Source organism: Musa acuminata, chromosome BXJ1-11 (genome assembly GCF_036884655.1).
Source record: "Musa acuminata AAA Group cultivar baxijiao chromosome BXJ1-11, Cavendish_Baxijiao_AAA, whole genome shotgun sequence".
Classification (NCBI taxonomy): domain Eukaryota; kingdom Viridiplantae; phylum Streptophyta; class Magnoliopsida; order Zingiberales; family Musaceae; genus Musa; species Musa acuminata.
In genome coordinates, this window is record NC_088337.1 from 27,406,243 (window position 1) to 27,423,963 (window position 17,721).

The 17,721-nt window shown below is 35.6% G+C and overlaps 1 protein-coding gene across 8 annotated transcripts; it reads left to right on the top strand.

Moving 5' to 3' along the window:
- The first annotated feature begins 90 nt into the window (after positions 1-90).
- LOC135597450 (protein VASCULAR ASSOCIATED DEATH 1, chloroplastic-like) lies at positions 91-16,175 on the top strand. 8 transcript variants are annotated; one of them, XM_065090398.1, is made up of 18 exons: positions 91-368; positions 453-515; positions 1,712-1,762; positions 1,948-2,013; positions 3,804-3,899; positions 4,101-4,202; positions 6,873-6,970; positions 7,046-7,221; positions 7,399-7,439; positions 7,528-7,615; positions 7,714-7,800; positions 7,914-7,968; positions 9,897-9,963; positions 13,300-13,396; positions 14,281-14,342; positions 14,433-14,475; positions 14,565-14,866; positions 15,701-16,175. In XM_065090398.1, exons 1-18 carry the CDS (start codon positions 225-227, stop codon positions 15,935-15,937), a joined length of 1,875 nt encoding a protein of 624 aa, XP_064946470.1. In that variant the 5' UTR covers positions 91-224; the 3' UTR covers positions 15,938-16,175. The 8 variants fall into 8 exon arrangements, with proteins under 8 accessions (XP_064946470.1, XP_064946471.1, XP_064946475.1 ...); XM_065090400.1 differs by having other exon boundaries at positions 285-368; positions 453-651; XM_065090399.1 differs by lacking the exon at positions 453-515.
- Positions 16,176-17,721: the final 1,546 nt, after the last annotated feature.

A 17,721-nucleotide genomic window follows, 5' to 3' on the forward strand; every position in this document is an offset into this window, starting at 1 on the left:
GCTAAATTTAGATTAAGAACGATGAATATAGACATCACCGAAATTGGATGTCTATATATACACACGCACACAAAATTCTGTTTTGACGTTCTTCCGCTCCTTCGTTCGCCCTCTTCCTTCGTCGTTCGTTTGGAAGGAAGCCCTCGATCGAGTAACGGCGCCAAAGATCCACTCTTCTCCCTCCCCCTCCTCCCTCCCGATCCAAACCCGTAGGATCCGATACCATGGCTGCCGCCCAGCCGGAGAACTCGGAGGCGCCCAGCTCATCGCCGTCGCCTAGGGTCGCGAAGCCGAACGGCAACGCCACTACCGAGATCTCCTCCGTCCACGACGGTGAGCCCTCCGACCGCAAGGAGGTTGATGCTCTGGTAAATTGCATTGTTCCGATGTTTCTTGGTTCGGATGTAAATGGGTTTAGGGATGCCGGTTCTTTATCTCGATTGTGTTGGTAGACACAGGCCCTCTCGACGAGGAGCGAAGAGTACCGCTTGCTGTTCCGTCTTCCTCCTGATGAGGTGGGCGGGTTTCGAGTACTTATCCTGACGGAACATCGTAATCCTTGTGCTAGTTTGAATAATGGACTGTTGTCTGAGGCAGTCTGTTGTCTTCTTGCCCTTTGAAGGTTTGCTTTCGCGTGGATCACTTGTTAGGGTGACGTTTTCTCTCCATAGATAAATAACAGTGGACTAGATGATGAATTTCTGCACGAACAAGCATTTATACCAGTACTGCTAGGTGCACTTGTATCCGAGAAAATTAAGATTTAATTTAGAGTTCACTAGGAGTCTTGTTATTCTTTTCTTTTCGTAGTAAATACATTCTTATATTTATAGGTGATGCAGAGTACATAATTGATTTTTTAAAAAAAATGAAATATATTTCCATTATATTAAATGGCATGCATGATCCTCACACGAGGATTGGAATCTAAAATTTATCACTTGTGTAACAATGCACTAATCAGCTCGGATGTCTCAATAGAGACAGTACATAATTGATATGATCATTAGGATGGTACAGGTTAAACTTTCTGTTTTAGACGTTCAAATTTTTCCTTGAAGTTCTAACCAAAGACTTTGATAAACTACTGCTAGGACCTTGTTGTATTTTATGCTTGAAGGTTTGAATATGAGTCTGTTCACAACTTTCTCTTGAGTTGAACTGTAAGAAATATGACTAGCTGTCTTCTTTTGTCTTACTGACTTTGATGTGTCACTTGGAATCATTAAATTGTGTATACAGAGGCTGATTTATGCCCTTTCTCGTGGAGGAGGTGCTGTCTTTTCCCTGTGAAGACATCTTCAGTCTCTTATCTCTCGAAGTCTAATCCTTTTATTCTGTAATAAAGCTTAATGTCTAAAATACGTGCACATACTACATTTTTTTTTTAAATTTCTGATGTAGTGCTTATGGGATTGTTTATTATGTAACTTCCCTTGCAACCATCCTTTATTATTGTATATTTGTAATGGATGGTAGGTGCTTTTATGTTTTCTTTTCCCTTTGGAAGTCTAGCAAGATATTCTGATATGTTATTATTTGGGACAAAGTTTAAATGGTTTAAATAAGATGTCATGGCATTCCAGATCTTGTATGTGCTTCTAATCACTTTTCTTAGTCCATGAAACAAACTTTATCACCCCACTTCTGTTTTTCAGGTTTATGCTATTTCTGAATATTGCATTCTTAATTTTTTACATTATATACGTAGGTTCTTCTTCAAGATTTTAACTGTGCCCTCCAAGAAAATATTTTTCTTCAGGTATTTCTGCTATTCATTTGCTTTCTGTCATACTGAATTATGTGATTACCAAATGACTTAATCCTTTTCATTTTCTTTCATTGATTTATTTGAGATTGTCAGGTTCAAATGCCACCATTTTGCTCATGATGGTAACAAATGTTAGGTTTGTAGTAATTTGTTGATCTTCTTGGGTTTCACTGCAGGGTCATATGTATTTGTTTACCCACCACATCTGCTTTTATTCCAACATTTTTGGATTTGAGACAAAGGTACAAATTGAAGAGGGCTGCCCATTTAGATGTAACTTGAACTTTAGTTTGTTTTGCGTGCAACTTGAGATGATTCCTGTTTACTTTCATTTGAAATATATAATGTGCCACTCTTTTGGTATACATCTATTTTAGGGTCCTTTTTCATCATAAAAGCTATGCTCATATCTTGGATTTCTCAAATTTGCTTGAGCTCCTGCCATTGGTTCACATATAATGTTAGGTAGTCTTTACTACATAGATTGATAATCAGATACTTGACTTTTACTGTCTTGTTCGATTTTTTGTTAACATAACGGCATTTATTCTTAGCAAGATTGAGAAACTCGGCATAGTGCCAATATGGGTCAGTGGCAGGACTGGTATGGTTTTGGTATGGATCGGTATAAAGAAGGTGAGAAGAGAGGAGTAGGAACAGTAGGAGGAAGAGAGTTGGATACAAGGAGAAGGCGGAGATGGAAGATGAGGAGGGGAGAAGGTGATGACCCTAACTGAAGGAGGAGGCAGCACCCATGGAAGGAGGTGAATCTGAGGTGGCAGAATGGGGAGGGAGAGAGGGAAGAGGTAAACAGACGGCAAACAATTGTTTACAGCTGTCTGCAACAGTAAATTGACAGCTGTTGCCAGTTCTATACTGATCGCTGCTTACATTTACAGCAGCTTACATGGAGATAGACTGCTGTTGATCAGTTGACCCTTTTTAAAAAATAAAAAAATATAGAATTACAAAAATCAGTACATGCATGTATACTGATCATAGTTTGACTGGTAAATGTGAAACAAGGAAAGGTCTGACTGGGCAAAATCACCTGGCTCACTTTCTGGTCCCCTGTTGGACCTGTAATTGTCGGGCTATAGTGAGTGGTCACCTGGTATCTAAAACCTTGATTCTTACAGTCACTTTCTGCTTGCTTTCAGTGTCTGACTGAATTGGTCGATAAGTTTCTCCTAATTGAAGCCTTTTGGCTTATCTTTATGTGCTGATTCTCTATATCTGTGGTCAGTAGTCTTATTGAGCATTTTTAACAACATAATGTTCTAATTTCTTTGTTGCTTAAACCTTGATCTCATGTCTAGTATCATTGTATGGGAACAGACACTTAGGAGTTGTCTTTTGGGTTTGGTGGTAAATTGGGTACACTATGCCATATGCCATGTCTAATTTGGGACTATTCGGATTATCAAAATTGATGTTTCTTTATGAGGCATGCGTTACCTATCAATTTCAACTGAAATAATATACAATTGCATGACAGCAAATTTTACATTATGAGTGTATGATATGCAACGATTAACACCATTGTGTCTCTAGAAGTTACCATTAGGGTTATGTTACAAGTATTTCTATGGCACAGACTTGGCCGCAACTTTTGTTATCTGTTAATATTAACCATATTTTGGTTCCATATGTTGGCTTTTTGCTATGCCTTAACAGTTTCAAGGTATCCTGTAATTTTAACATCAAGTACATCAGTATTTGTTCCTTTGCTCTTTATTTGGTAGAGGTCTAATGTGGCAAATAGTCATGTGGATAACCTTATTACCTGTCTTCACCCATTTTGATCAGTCATAATGTATCCACACACATATTAATGCCTTTTGCTGTATAAGTCAATAATCAGCTAGCAGTCCATTCTACTACATTAATATGGTTTTTTGATACGTTAATATGGTTTTGTTGTACAGAAAATAATTCTTTTTCATGAGATAACTTGTGTTCGTAAAGCAAAGACAGTTGCAATCTTTCCTAATATGGTTTTTTGATACGTTAATATGGTTTTGTTGTACAGAAAATAATTCTTTTTCATGAGATAACTTGTGTTCGTAAAGCAAAGACAGTTGCAATCTTTCCTAATGCTATCGAAATCATTGCAGGAGGGAAAAAGGTAATAATTTGGCTTAGCCAGTTTTTCTCTCTCATTAATTTTTTATATTTGTGCATAGCCTTATGAGTTTGTCCTTTAGTTTTTGTTTGTGCTATTAAATTTTGTTGGTTACCCAAAGCCCAGAAGCAGTGGCCACTTTGGTTTTTGTTTTTGTTGTTATTTCCTGTAAAGTTTCTTGTTTATTGAATTCTTAACTGGCAGTACTTCTTTGGATCTTTCTTGTCCCGGGATGATGCATATCGGCTAATTATTGATGGCTGGGTGCAATATGGTGGAGGCACAAAAGCTTTCCAGGATTCTCAGGTCAGCATTTTATTTTCTGATTTATTGATTGTATTTATTATGCTCATTGAAATTTTGGTTAATACTTCCAAAGCAATATACCCTAGTTTTTTTTATTATGACAAGTTGCCTCATTTTTATTAAATAGTAGTATCAAATTTGGCAATGTTTGATGGCTTCAGCACAATTTTATGCTATACATATATATACATATACATATCTATATATATATTTATATATACATATACATACATACATACATATATATATACATGTATATATATACATATATATATATATATGTATATATACATATATATATATACATATATATGTATATATACATATACATATATATATGTATATATATATATATATAGGAAGCATTGATTTTATTATTTTCTTGACCTGACTTGAAGACTAGCATAGATGTCATTTGCAGCCAGATTTGTCCCCTCCAAGTTTGAATTTAGATATCCAATTGAGTTTCCATTTTTCTGTGGGGGTGGGCACAGCTTCCTTGAGGAATTTTATTGAGGAATTTTACATGGATTGAGTTGCCAGTACACATTGTATGGTATGTCTGAAAGCATGATAAGGCAGATAGGTGCATGCGTCCATACCTTGTTTATGTCCGTGCCCCCTGTGCCAGTTCATTATGTTTGGGATGAAGCAATATGCATTTGATTCTGATGTTGGTTTAATACATGTGCTGCATGATTTACACTTCTGGTACAGTATTTATGGATTGCGTTGGCATCTGATCTTCTGGGTATGGTGCATTTTAGTTTAATACTTTGCAATCTTAAACTTAAACTTTGTATATCTCTCAAGTCAATTCTTTTTCTTTATATGAGATATATACTGCTTCAAATTTTAGACCTGAGATTTGCAGGATATTGTACCATGCAAGTCTTGGTTCTCTTTGAACTGTTAGAATGTGCTCTTAGGTTTTAACTTGATCAGGAAGTTCTGATGTATAGATAATCTTGACAAGTTCATTGATTGTTAAATCAAGGAAGTTCTAAAGATATAGGTGTAATTTCTAAAATTTCTCATTAGATGTGAAATTCAGGATTAGCTTATCAATTGGCACAAGGCTTTGTCTATGTGTACTATTCCAGTTTGTTGTGGATCTTGGCTGACACTTGAAGTCCACAAGAGAGTCATGAAAGTTATGTATGCACGTTGCCACTTAACTTTCTCCCCTGTCATCACTTAAATGTTAAAAATAAAAACTTTGTGACACACTTTTAGCATTGCAACATTCATCAATTTGTGTTGTTTCTTTTTTCTTTGACATTTTGAGTGGAGAGAGCAAACCACTTGGGTGATAGGAAGCTTTTATGTTTTGATTGGCTTACATTATGTCAATGATAGTGAAAATTCCTTGATCTGTAGCAGAGAAGGCATTTATGTGCTTGGAATCCTGTTGCTTCCCTTCATTTCTTGTGTAAATCAAGAAAGCATGACTTGGGCAAAGAACTAATGTACCAATTAAATTTACTTGGAGCATGAAAGAGTTGACAATGGAAACAAATTTAATTAGGCGTAATGCATGAAGATTTTCCTAATAGAGTTGTGGTTCAAGACACGTGTAAATCAGAGGCCTGGCACTTGCCATTTTATCTTTTACATTATTCTGGAACTATAATTGTGTTGCATATCACAAGAGTTGTGGTTCAAGACACTTTCACATCATGCCAGTTCTTGGATTTTTGTAATAAGTAATAACTATAAAAAATCATACTTTTCCATTTGATGGAAGTTGAGATTACAACTTCCATACCTTTGGTACGCGTTGGTACCATTGGTTCGAGAACAGTATGTACCGGTAGGACATAGCAGTTCAAGACTAGTATGCACTGGTTGGTACTAGTGTACCATATGCTTGTATGCCAATACATATCGATTTTTGGAAAGAAGACTGCAAAATGGTCAGAGATTCATAGAAAACTCTTTTTTTAGGGTTTTCTTATCCTAATTTAATGGTAATTTTTGTTTTTAAATAAGAATAGAGTGTATATGAGGCATAAATAGATAATAATTTATTTTTTATCCAATTCAATAGCTTGATTATCGTTTATTGTTGATTATGAACAATCACAATTGATAGTGCGATAAAGAGTGAGAATGAAATAGCAAATGAAAGTGAGTGAGAATGAGTGAGGGAGGAGGATTTAAAGCCCCAAAAGAGCCCAACGGTTAATTTGATTGTTGGGGTCAAACTTGACCCAATTTGGATCAGTATCGGTCAAATTCTGACTGATACCAACCTGTATCGGTCAATACAGCATGAGTTTTGACTATATTGGCTGATACATTACCTGCACCAACCATTGTGTACTGCTTGAAACAGGTTGGTTTGTGTGCCGGTCAACTGGCGGAGTAGTACTTACCCTCCGTTTTGTATTGTTACAGGTGCGTCAAACAATAATTACAACCATAGTTAATTTCACTTTCATCACTTTCAAACAGTTGCATCTTAGGTTAAATGCAGAACCCGAGATTAAATATATGACTGATTTCCTCTAATTATAGTTGCAAGTTCTTTTTGTACCATGATTATTTAGTTTTATTGTATAAGTCCTTGAAAGCTTTTCTACAGATAAATGTCATTACAGAAATCTTATGTATTAATAAATTCTTTAATTTGTGAATCAACTATGCATTATTTTCTGTTCCACTCAGGATTCAAGATTGGAGGCCAGCAGTCAAAACTATTCCTTTATCTTTGAGAAATTGAATGGATGTAAAGCATCGGCAGATGACTCATCATTTTTAAACAGGTAATGATTGTGAATATTAACTGAGTTTGTCTAGTATCTTCCATACAGTTATTTAATACTTTTTTTTTTTGCCAGAACTAAGGATACCATTGTTCTTCAAGAATCTAAATCTTTGCCTAATGGTAAAGTTGACAGCGATATCTCCATAAAGCTTTTAGAAGTCCAGGAGAATAAGGATGAAGGAAATGCTAACCAGCCATCATCTCAAAATCCTTTTACATGGACCATCGAGGACATTGATGCTCCTAAAGGTTACTTATTCATTATATATTAACACCTTAAGGTTTTACTTCACGTAATAGTTGCCTTTTGAAGGAATGAATGTCCTGTGGCTTTGAGTTTCTGAAAGCATGATTCTGTTATATTTCTTCTGCATATTCATCTTCCTTTGCTTTCACCCTTTAAATTTTGCTTGTTCTGCACTGCAGTGCCTGAACATTTTGTAATGCTTGCTGAGTCCAATTTTCCGGTAATGAAGGAATCAATTGCATCAACACCCTAGTTTGTTCATGCTTCAGTGGATTTCTTTTATTGACTTACCAAGTTTATGGATATAGCTCCTTGTGGAGGATTTCTTTGGTCTATTTGTTTGTGATCGTGCTGCTGACTTTTTGAAAGATTTTCACACAAGATGTGGTGACAAGGGTAAATTTATTTTATTGACAGATCTTCTATTTTGTTGCTCTGTTTCATATTAGAGGTTGTAGTTAATCATATAGTTATTTCATATTTTTGTGCATCAGATTTCCATTGCACTTCCTGGCATAGGCATGAACAGTTTGGACACACCCGTAACGTTTCATTTCTACATCCCATCAAAGTATATCTTGGTATAGTGCAACAGTTCCTCTTTCACATGAGCATACGTATAGGGCTGTTCTGTGCATTTTGTTTACATCTGCCTTTAAATAATCTGTCATAATTCCTTTTAGTTGTCTTTAAGGTGCTAAATTTGGACATTGTCAGGAGGTCCAGAAATTTCGTGTGTACAGAAACAGGTAGCACATACTCTTTTCTTTTGCATCTGTTTTCTAATTATTGTAATAGATGTTAATATCAATTTTTAAGGCACAAGCATTTTTTTGTTGCTTGTGATTTTGTTGCTTGTGATATCTGCTGTAGAGCACAGTTTAATATCAATTTTAAGATTGAGGAATTGGTCTGCAAATATGCTGGTGGCCATGTTGCACTATGCTATGTTTTGTATTGCAACTTGGTCATATGTTAGAATTTATTGCTGAAACCATTGAATTATGCTGATGAATTTCATTCCTTTGTTTTATTTTAATCTTTGTAGTAATCTATTAGTTTTGTTTTTTTGAAAATGTAATAAGTTGCCTCAATGAAAACATTTTATATCTCTGTACACTACATGCCAAAATTGTCTAAGAAAAAGGAAGTGAAACCAAAATGGAGGAACACATAGAATATATGCTTTATTGAAAATCTACCCAAGATAGAAAGTAATGCCGTTTAAGAAAAAATAAGTTTTTCCCTTGCAGTTTGTTTGAAGGGGTTATAGTTGCAAACAATAAAGAGAATGATGGTTGAAACTAAAATTAATAAAAGAAAGTTATGCTGATGATGTTGTGAATCTATCATGCAGTAGGAGATGTGAAGTGTGAGGCCTTCATTCTGGTTGGAGACTGTTGCATAGTTTCAAAGGAGATTTAAGTATTTAGTTGGGTCAAGAAACCAGAACAAGGATGCAAAATCTCTTTATTAAATATAATTTCATGGAAAAGTAGAATTTTAACTAAGACTAGAATGTGGGAAGAAGAAAATATTGATTAATATCATATTCATTCTGGCTTTAGTAATCAATTATAGAGATGACAGACCCATGTCTCCCATCTCACATGTGGATAACAAACTTACCCCATGGGAGGAAGAATCTCTTTTTATTAATATAAACTTTAATTGTATCATTCTTAAATAAACCCCTTAAGTACAAGAAGAAAATAGAAAAGTTAAAATGGAAATGGAACACTCAAGAAAATCCTATTTATTAAAACAAGGTCAATCAATCACTCATTTTATTTCTATGAGGAATGTTACTTCCAGATTTATTTGGAAGAAAATATTCGTTATGTACATGATTCTTGACTGGAACCGACTTCCTTTGAGTAATATCATTATTTCTTGTTTGCTTTTTGATTGGAACTGATTTCCTTTCTTGGTGAATCTTCAGACAAGCACATTTTTTTATTTTTTCTTCCATTTTGATTTTTTTTTTTTGCCTCTTTTTGGACAATCTTGGCAGAGTGTACAGACTCATAAATGTTACCATGTGGTAATTTATTATGTTTAAAAAAAATGTCAAATTAATAAAATAATCTAAAAATTAAATTAACACAAAATGAATTTTGCATCACACCTTTTCTTCCTTTTTCTATAACTTGGACTCTTGACATGAGTGATGTGCACATGTTATGGTAGTTTAGTATTTGATATTTATAATTGAGTGCAAAACTATGTGACTTTAGTTAAAACCAGTCTGAAAGGATAAAGCTATATACGTTTTTGGGGCTTTGTCTAATAATCTTTGTTGCAGGTAGTCAACATCAGGCCCACTATGGTTTTTCTTTTATTTAATTGAAACTGATGAATTCTAGATGCAACTTTGCAGGTTTTATTTTTGATGTTCTTTGGTCTAATTTTATATGTAGGTGAGAGATTAGGTGACTAAGAAGCATGAAAAGTATCAAAGAAAAAGTGTAACATTTTAATTGTATTATAATAATTTACTTTACCATGAAAAGCTAGCTGCCCTAGTCGTGCAATTTTGTAAGTAGTGTAACTATGCTGATTACAGTTATAGTCCATGTTATTAATATGCTAATCCTAACTTCCTCCTTAAGCTTTCTTTAAGAAAATTGTGCTTTATAGGTTTTCTTGAACTGGTGATCTTTTGTTTTTGCAACAGCCATTTGGTGATCCAAACATCACAGAATATTCAAGATGTGCCGTATGGTGATTACTTTGAGGTTGAGGTGATGTCAATAGCTCATCATTTCGATACTTGTGACTTTTGAAAAAATTGCTTTTTGTTTTCAGCAAACAAGTGATGTCAATCATGCATTTGCTTTGTTTATGCTTTCAAGACCAAGCAGTCATAGAGATAGGTTAGTTGGGTTTGAGGACCATAAGCAGCAGTACCTACCTATATGTTTCTGCTAACTTAGTTTTCTTAATGTATAAATTGACCATGGTTTTAAACAATGGCACCTACATATTGTCAGAATACGGTACTGGTATATACCAGACTGTATGCCTGCATATATTGCACAGTACTGTTGGCAAGAATAATAAAAAATGAGTACCAACCTTCCTTAGTTGGGATTGCTTAAGGCGTGCAGCACCCAACCTTCCTTAGTTCACAAGGGTTAGCCTAGACCTTAATTTCGTGCAATCCACAAAGGACCTACACAAAGAAGAAAAGGTTAGAAATATGAATGTGTGAGAGATAACCGAGATGTTACTATCGTGCACAAAAAGGATAAGATAACTGAGATCATAAACAACACAAAGCAAACAACTTTTATTTGGCACCAAAGGATGTCAAAAACGGGCTAAACGATTGCACATAAAGGGGGCTCGAAGACAGCCTAATGTTCATCGAGCACTTTCATTAAATAGAAAGAGAGCACACTAAAAACATTGCACCACCCCTTAAACATATAACCAAGGCCCCATTCTGCCCGGTGCCCTGAGATGTTGAGACAATTGATGTTTTGCACCACAAGGTTGTCAATCAGAAATTAACCCATGGCACGTGAAAACGGGGTTGTTTTCGCAATTTTACCCTATATGGCCAAACAGTCGGAAACATTTTTGAGTTGTACAAGGCAAAAATAGAAAATGAAAACACAGACAACAAATCAAAATGGGGCTGACGGTAGTACTTTCTGTCCCATACATGCAAAAACACTCAAAAACACTGAAGAACAATGGGAAACAAGATCCAAAAAGCATCATAGACACACATTGAACACCTTGACTGCATTGCTTCATGACAGACTGGTACAAAATCATACCACCTGGTGTTGTCCTTAGTTGGCCTTGTAAGTACCTGTCAGTACCTGCTGAACTGACCAGTATTTGAAACCATGAGTTTGATTACCATATTTTAACCCAAAGGATCAATGTCTATTTCTATTGTGGTTCTGCCCTTTTAACTATTGATGTCGATAGTTCCAGGTAAGGGTTTGGATGCTTAAAACTAGAAATTCTGAAAAGATATGAACTGCTATAGAAGTAATAAGTTGATTATAGTTTTTATCCTGTGTATTATCTTGGAGTCAGACAAATTTTACATTCTTTTTTATTTCTTATAAGATAAATCTGCTAGCAAGCACAAAAAAACAACATAGAAATACTTAAGGTAAATAAAATGAACCCCATATCCTTATTAGTTCTCATTCTAAATTGTATCCTCAGTTTATGAAATTAATTTGTTTAAGTTACAACTCTATGCGGAGAAACACATTTCCTTGGAGCATAAAAGATTTATTGAGGGAGGAAACATATAACTGTTAGCCTTTGACATGTTATACCTTTATGTATAAGTGTTTCTTTGGTCCAAAAGTTTCAAATGTCAAAGCAGAATGTCACTGGAGTACGATCAACCTTGGAATCTGAGGTGCATTTTAAGATATATGTAGTATCTACATTCACTTTTTGACCTTTTAGCTGCTTGGTTCAAGTCAAAAACCCTCAATAATAAAGGTTGCCATAAAGCAAAACTGATGGATCTTTTTATCCTTCATTTTGTTGATTTATTCATCTACTACATGAGCTAAACTTTGGAGACAATGCAATTTTCCCTACTTGTCATCTCCCATCTTCTCCTCAGGTAAATTTATTTGGATAGTAGTACAGACAGATATCTATATTATTAGAGTAACAAATTGTTACAAGTTGTAACATTTATCAACAAGGGCACTGGTGCAAATAAATATGGTTTTAGATATGTGTAGCTAAATTATTTCTTTTAAGGTATATGTTGCAAAAAATATTTTTCACTTAGAAATTGTTACAATATACCTGGCCATATCGAGAATGGAATGAGATACCTATGGTTTAATCTAGAGATTGATACTGAAACTACTATAATTTTTGAAATCTCAAAATTGCTGATGTTACTGTTTATGTTTTAGCCAACACTTTGGGTCTAAATGTTGCTAGCTTGTTTGAAAAGAAGTGTTGAATCCATTGAGGATTGTCATGTTAATTGGTATTTCAAGCCATTCTATGCTGGATTGTTAGGAGACCTGCTATGTTAGAAATGTGTCTGCATACATACATGCCTCAGTACTACAAAATGGCAGTAATTTCCTTCTATAGAACATGAGTTCAAAAATCACACTACTGATCACCACTGACTTATTTGTATTGGCCTGGTACTAGTATACTAGTCTGCCAATCCTGCTAGTCAGTACCAACATACCAATACAATTTATCTTTATTTGTCTATTGAGGTATTTTTTACATACTGATCAATATGTTCCAGTTTGATGAGATTCCTGCTTGGGTACCAGTACTGCATTTAAAACTTTGCTTTAGTATTATTTAAAATGGCTAAAACTATGAGAGGAAAATCGAACAAGCTTACTAAGGTTTCCAAAATGGGTTGTAAAAGGAGAGGAACTGATGAAATGGCTTGAGGAATGGAGGAAACAGGTTGGACACACAGTTGGTGTCTGCATTATATGGATATCGGTTCGTACCCTCTGTTCATATAACATTTCCTAGGCTACTAGTACTTACATGATTATGCAGATGCCAGCGCACGCTTGAGTGACACGTTAGTAACTTTGCCAAATCATATTTACTGTTATATGTACTGGATTTTCATCTCTTGTACAATCATCGCTTTGACACGTTATCAACTGAACTGATGTACGATAAACTGAAATCTAATCTAAAAACTGTGTCAAATGAAAGAGTGAGGATTGTTTTTGGTCTTTTGCATTCTTTTAATCAGGAGTATAGCTGCAGTTGGCTCATTCTTTTAGCACTCACTTGTATCACTCTGCCCAAGTATAGGAACATATTAGTGATTGATTACTGGGATACAATCCAGCCTGCAGGCTGGTAGATTTAAGTAAATCATTAGCATTTCTTCTGTTTTCCTGCCTTTGATATCAGAGTTCTGTTGCCCTGTGACATTCTTTCTTGTTGATTTTTTTCTCATATTAAAATAATACTTTTGAAGGTCATACAGGAAGTGGCAGCTGATAGCTGAATGTCTAATTCTATCTCTTCACGTGGCATTGTTTTTATTTTAAACCAGTACCAATTAATATGTATTTATCTTGTGTGTACAGGGATTCTGGGATGTGGTCCAAGATAATAATGAAGAAAATAGCTGCACCGTGAAAGTATATTCTAATGTTGCATTTTTAAAAAAGACAATTTTCAAGGGTATGATTGAAAAAGTATTTCTATTTTTTTGTCGTTGAGAAGCTCTATTCTGTTGGACCACATTCAGATATCATGGGTTTGTTTGCTGGTTCATTTTTTTTATAAAGGATATAGTTGATATAGAACAATAGCTTAAAGTTAAATATGAGCATTATTATCATTGTATTGGATAGTTGTTAATTTCACATCAGAATAACTTACCTCATCATCAAGCGGACTGAAATGTGCCAAAGAGCTTGTGCGACCAGTATATATCTTTGCAACATCATCCTTTTAATTCTTATAGAATGGTGTTTTATCATGCATAGAAATCCTTTCTGAAACTTGCGTTGGAGGGGGTAGTCTTGGAATTTTAAGGCTGGCCATATTGCATGAATCGAACATATAATCCTCTCGCATTTGAGGTGCAGCCTTATTGATTGTTCTAGTTATAGATATGAAGGCATCTCAATTCTCTGACCTTATGGAATTTATAATTTTGCAGCTACTGATGCTCATCTTCATATACATGACATCTGCTTCCGTTCCACTATGTTTTTCTATTCCATTTCTTGTAGACACATACCTGCTGCTTGTTACCACCATGTTCTCCTTTTCCATTTCTTGGCTCTAATGTGCTTATTTCTGGTAATGATTGAACCTGAAATTTGTTGATGACAGATTTGTAGCTTTTTGTGTGTCATTATATGGATTAATTGCCTCTTTTATTTATTGTTTGAAGTTTTAAGCATTGAATTGTTGTCTTAATAAATTAATTTTCAGTTATGCAATTTCAGATTAATGTGGTCGTTGACTGAACTGAGGGATTTTAATGTTAGCCTATTGTAATTAATTTAGTGAAACATATTAGTTGTTACTTTTGATGTTTGAGTATTATTTTCTAGGGAAAATAGAACAATCAACTATGGAGGAGTGTCGAGAAGTTTATGCTACTTGGATGAACATTGTAAGTTTTTATTGGTGAAAAATCCATCTCAAGTTTTCCATGCTAGAATATGGAAGGAAAGAGCTAATCTTGAATATTTACATGTTCTAGGCTCGTGAAATATTGAAGGAAAAGAACATGGAACGATTGAAAGGTTTGTGTTCTGAAGTGGTGAACACAAAAAATGTATTTAAAAAGACTATTCTTAGGCCATTTAATGATTATCTTTTGTGATAATAACAGGAATTTCTGAGCCGAACACATGCATTGTTCAAGATAATGACATCAAATTTGAGAATCCATCAAAGCTTGAAGGGTCAATAGCAAATTCAACATTAAAGTCTACAGATATTATAAGGAACATCCATGAGACTATAAACTGTAACTCAGGGATTGACGATCATATGAAAGACAAGTCTGAAAGATTTCCACTGCTGACATCTATATTTAAAGAATCGTGGGCAACCTTCATTTCATGTATCAAGATGCAAAATCAGTTGGCTTTGGTTTTAGCCGTGGCATTTATTGTTTTTATCTTGATGCAGGCAAGTTCTTTACCTTCTGTCATGGTTTTTATGCACTGCAGGCAGGTAGCTGCTTTTTGGCTATGTGATGCTTTGTCGTCATTTAGTGACACTATTTTCCAATGTTTCACCAGAAATTAATGCCGTTTGATTTTCTATGAGGGATGGACTAATAATCTTCTTGTGCAATTTGATTTTCCATTTATTAGTATCTTTTGCTATGTCGTTAAAAGCCTGCAGAGGTATAGAATTTGACATGGAAGCTAAAATGCCTTGTGCTGACCTTGTTAATTGAGTTAATTTTGGTTAACAGATCACAAAATGCAGACTAAGTTATTCTTTTAGTTCAGTTAGTTGTGTCAACATGTTTACAGTTCATACAAGATCAATACTGTCCTGCTAGCATCATGCCAGGTTAGTGGGTCGTATCAACAATTGCCATCCTTGATTGCTTGAAGCACCATTTTGAGTAAAGATTGTTGTACAGTCTGTTTCCTTGAAACTTTGTGAACTTCCATTTGGTCAAATTATTGAGTGTTGCTTTTCATATGAATAGTTAAGTAGATCTTTTTCAGAAAACTTTTGCAGAATCTCTTGATTAAACATCAATGGAACTGGGAACTGGGTGGTATTATGGGACATTGATTTTAGATTCTTTGGAAGAAATTGATATTGAAGGCGTGTGGTTCTGTTTTCTGAGATTTTTATATTCTTAGAATGATTTTGTCCATCATGTAATTAGGTAATGCTTGTTTATTTGGAATATGACATAATATTGGTTATTATGCAATTGAATGTGTTCCCCAGTCTGCAAATCTTGTGATCTTGCAGAATTGACTCTTTGGTTACTTGCAGTTAAGCATCATTCTTCTTCTAACTAGAGTTCCTGAAGTCAATCTGGTTACCCATGGAAACTATGTAAGAGATGTTGGTATCGATCATGTGGAGAACATAGAGTGGTTGGAGAAGCGCTTCAACTACCTAAAGGAAGAAATGATTACGGTAGAATCTCGATTGGAGAGGATGCGTCAAGAATACACACTATTGAAGTCTCATCTTCAAAGTCTTGAGCAATTAAAGGCAAAGTCATGACTACAAAATAGATATCATGGAGCCGCATATGAACAGAACCTCTGACTAGTAAGTTTGTCATTCTAGGTGATGTGCCCAGGCTCTGCCCAAAATTGAGCTTTTTCATAATCTAGATGCTCTTCTTCAAGGTTGTTTTATATAATTCAGTTCTGTACATGAACTATGTAAAGCAAATTTAGCGTTAACTAATTCAGTTTTGAAACTGTATCTTCTTTTATGTATTTCATGGTTTTGATCATTTTTGTTCTCTTCAAAAGATTATATACTTGGAAGTTCGAACAATCTTTGAGGTATATTCTCGACGTCCATCGGACTTCGATTGATCTCTCCCTTATGTTTTATAACGAGTTAGCCATTAACCATATTGATTCGGGGCTGTAGTTTGTTTGTTTGTTTGTTTTTTTCATTCATTTTATATTTCTATTGCTTTTTAATATGTGATAAAAGATTCATGTAATCGATTTTAAATAATTGAAACTTATGATTATTATTATTATTATTATTAGTATTATTACTATTAATAGTGTTTGGGGCTATTGTTGGTACGTTAGAGTCAAATCATTACTTTTGTGAAAAGTCGATCATTTTGGACCGTTCTTCCTTTAGCTCTCTATCTTTGACTTTTAGTCATCGATTAGCTCTCTATCTTTGACTTTTAGTCATCGATTTTGATCTCGTTTATCATATATTCTGGAGATCGGACTCAAGGAAGGGCTGATCCGTGGAATAGTGGGCGCGAGAGCCACCATCGACTCAATGCAAAAACGAGGAGCGGAGCAACTTAGGTAAATATTTTGATCTCGTTTATCATATATTTTTTCACAAACCTCATTTAGAAAAGCATGTTTCTTCTGATACCAACATATGGATGCATTCTGTCACGAACTTAGCTGACTTTGCTTAAGTCGTGCGACGGATGGTATCAGAGCGAGACAAGCACTCATAGAAACACTTAGCATGCAAACGTGAGGGACCTAGCGGGGCTACGTTGAGGGCAGTCAGCATACGCGTGACTGTTTGGGGGAAAACAGACATGAAGATGTAGGAAAAAGGAGTCGCTCGGAGGAGCGGGCATCTGACATTGGCATTCAGAGGAATGGCCAACCCTTCATGCAAGAAGCACCGCGAGAACAGGCAAGCTTGGAAGAATGCGGAGCGCACAAAGGTTGAGATGGTTGGGTTTGAGCTACGGCTCAACGTTGACAACTATACTTGATGGTGAGAGGTAAGCGAGGCGCTTGGTAAAGGATGAGACCATGCAAGGTGGAATGAGTTGCTCAGCGATCGAAAGAGTTATGCAAAGCTCACAAAGGTGAGGGGAATTGCTAACTCAAAGAATTCGGTACTCATGCATGGGCTTGTATGCGAACGATGCAATGTTCGCGACCATCCCAAGACGACCGAAACTCAACGCCATGGAGCATTGAAACTTTCTCTTTGGCATGTGAAGGATACGTCCGTAGGAGGATGAAGTGTGCAATGAGTTCAGCATGTTGCTAGGCCTTGAGTGGTGCAGCGGGGGCTGTATTGACGTGGAGTCACAATCTAGCAAGTGCGTTTACAGGAGGCAGAACAATGCACAGTTTGTTCAGCAGATCGGAGTAGTCCAAGGGGATGGTGGTCTCTGAAATGAAGAGAGATGTTGCTCCAACGGGACAGTTATCTAGGAGGGATAAGTCTTGGCTCTCCAGAGGGAGAATCATATGGGAGGGACCTCACATGTTGAGGAGTACCTCGACAAACAACAACTCCACGAAGCTCAATGAACTGAGCAAGCGGCGAGG